The following is a 2,678-nucleotide window of genomic DNA, read 5'->3' as shown; positions in this document are numbered from 1 at the left end:
CATCAGAAATTATTGAATAGTTGATATCAACTGCCTCTTTGACGATTGTTAAAAAGAAGTCTTGAAAAGAGCTTGTATGTTAATTGCTCTTTAAAAAATGTTTGACAGTTGTCATTAGTTTTTAACATCAAAATCAACTAACAGTTATACCTGCAAACCGTATTGATGTCAAGCAAGATTAATTGGGTGGAATTCTCTTGTCCTGACTAGAGTGGTCAAAAGGTAGATAAAAGTAGATAACCTGTTACATTCTCTTGGGTGGAATTCTCTTGTCCTGATTACCTGTTACATTCATAGGACAGAAGACTAACTAACTTGGCTTGACCATTTCAAAAAGTGAGCCATTGAATCAATCTATAAAATCAATCATACACCAAAAAATAACTAAAAACTATCACAAAATTTATAAAACCAGTTTAAAAGAATGAATGAATTATTATTACCAAAAATTATTCTAGAAAGTTATTACATGATTATAACATAAACATCCTAGTAAAAATTACTAAACTGCAATGTTAATCTCCTCTACCACCCTCATCTACGGGTACAAAAAAATCACCGATAAATGTCGTTAGATATAAATAATCAATAACTAATGATAATTATTATCTACATAAAAGAATAAGCTAATCTCTATCATCATGCACCTTCTTCTCCTCTTCTACTAATGAACCTTCTAAGTATAATGTTTCAATTTGATTAGCATAACACTTGTATCGTCCAAAGAGCCTCGCGAAGCAGACAATTCTGCAAGCTTTTTACATGCCATCAATGATTGTTGTTTGTTGTTTCCTACGCAAAATTGACGGGCAATGTCTACTGCTTCTTGATTACTGACCTGAAATCAGAATGAGAAAAATAAACTTGATCAGTTAATCATTCAACGCATTCAATAGTAGCTCAATTGATTAGAGAGTTAAATCTCGGGCAGATTCAAAATTTTTACCTTGTCCCATAAGCCGTCTGATGCTAATATTAACAAGTCATGTTCAGGTTCTATGCTGATAACTTTAGTCTCAGGCTCAGCAGTCACCCATTGTTTCAGGTGTCGATCTCCGATAGCTCTAGATACAGCCAGAGATCCTTGAATCCGCCAAACACCGCGACATAAATCAACATAACCACCCTGCAAGACAAATTTGAATGCATAAGAACCAATAGAACCAAACTCAAACATTGGTTTGATAAACATCATGTATAAAAAAACACTACAATGATCAGAAACTAACCGAGGTCTCAATTCTTTCCCGTTCGTCTTCCCTTGAAGGCCGGTGATCAGACGTTAAGGCCTCTGCAACCCCTCCTCTACTAATAACAGCACGGCAATCACCAGCGTTAGATACAACTAAGTTACCCTTCCTAATCAATGCTGTTACACAACAAGAACCACCATTGAGATCTTGTTTCATGAACTCAGAATCAGTATTGAGGTAACCGCGCTTCACTGCCTCCTCAACATCTTGTTCTTCACCCATGATAACCTCATCCAAGATGTTCTTCTCCAAGTTATTCGCCGCAAATTCAGCCGCTTTCGCACCTCCATGTCCATCAAACACCCCAAAAAAAGCCTGCAATAATCGAAAAATCATTAACAACAAGAAGCAAACATATTCATCAAACTTCAATCAATGTTACAACCCTAATTTTTGTTGCAAAATCTCCAAATTTAATTAATCAGACCCAGATGAAATTAAGAAACCAAGTTTCAAACTTTCACCAAACCCAATTCTGATAAACACATCACAGTCAAAACCAACCACTAACCACTCAATATTCTATTATATTTAAACAAAACAAAAAGTAAAAAAAAAAAAAATTCAAAAAGTAAAAATTTTCTTACCAAATTGTTTTCTCCACGAAGCTTATCCCCAGCAGTATAACGATCTTCCATATACTCCCTCCTCCCTCTCTTACAATAAACCGAATACCCATCTCCTTCCTCCTCAACAACATCACGCGCCACCTTAGACGGTGTCGCCGGAACTCCAAATCCCAAAGAAGAAACCGGTATATCAAGTCTCGTTGGTCGCTTTCTCTTCAAAACAGCATCGTTTTGCGCAGTAGAGTTAGTTGAAGATGAAGATGAAAAAACCGAGGGTAGTTTCGGTAGTCGGAGATAAAACGGAGAAGACGGAGAAGATACCGGAGACGGAGAAGACGTGGTTGATGATGATGAGTTATTCGGTTTGAGATGAGAGAGAGACAACGTTAACGATTCAGAGTTGGTGATGATTGATGATTGTTTACAGAAGATAGACGATGAAGGAGAAAACACAGGCGAATTCGAAACTGCGACGGAGCAAGACATGTTTTTTTTTTTCTCTGTGTTTTGTTGTTTCTTCTTTTTTTTGTGTTTTGGTTTTGTTTTTGATGAGTCAAATGAAAAATCGAACGTTGGAATTAGTCGTTGGTTGTGTTTTTTTTTTTGGTACCGTTGGTTGTGTTATGGGAATATGGAAGAGAAAAAGAGGTATTTAAGGGAGAATGTTAATAATGGAGGAGGTGGGACCCGTTTAATTTTGCGTGTTGTTTGTGATGTGTAAATTAGTAGTAATACAGCCGGTTATAGTTTCTTCCAAGTCAATGTTTGACCATATTTTAGGTTTTTTGGAAACTCATATTTACTATTCTGCCTGTTATTTCATGACACATCATTGTGTGCGTATCTGAGGAAGGAA

General features: G+C 36.3%; 1 protein-coding gene across 1 annotated transcript; it reads right to left on the bottom strand.

Moving 5' to 3' along the window:
* Positions 1 to 415: 415 nt before the first annotated feature.
* Positions 416 to 2,457, bottom strand: LOC131620754 (probable protein phosphatase 2C 25). The gene is made up of 4 exons (XM_058891915.1): positions 1,841 to 2,457; positions 1,230 to 1,568; positions 947 to 1,126; positions 416 to 838 (listed from the first exon to the last, which is right to left on the bottom strand). The coding sequence occupies exons 1-4, from the start codon at positions 2,306 to 2,308 to the stop codon at positions 677 to 679; spliced, it is 1,149 nt and encodes a 382-aa protein (XP_058747898.1). The 5' UTR covers positions 2,309 to 2,457; the 3' UTR covers positions 416 to 676.
* Positions 2,458 to 2,678: the final 221 nt, after the last annotated feature.

The sequence above is a fragment of the Vicia villosa genome, linkage group LG7 (genome assembly GCF_029867415.1).
Source record: "Vicia villosa cultivar HV-30 ecotype Madison, WI linkage group LG7, Vvil1.0, whole genome shotgun sequence".
In the NCBI taxonomy this organism is placed as follows: Eukaryota; Viridiplantae; Streptophyta; class Magnoliopsida; order Fabales; family Fabaceae; genus Vicia; species Vicia villosa.
Note: the sequence above shows the minus strand (reverse complement) of the source record. Positions and strands in the feature narration are given on the sequence as shown.

Coding starts and splice junctions, on each gene's coding strand:
- LOC131620754 (XM_058891915.1), bottom strand. CDS start 2,308: ATGTCTTGCTCCGTCGCAGTTTCGAATTCGCCTGTGTTTTCTCCTTCA. Junction 1,569..1,840: donor TTCGTGGAGAAAACAATTTG/GTAAGAAAATTT, acceptor CGATTATTGCAG/GCTTTTTTTGGGGTGTTTGA. Junction 839..946: donor CAGACGGCTTATGGGACAAG/GTAAAAATTTTG, acceptor TTCTGATTTCAG/GTCAGTAATCAAGAAGCAGT.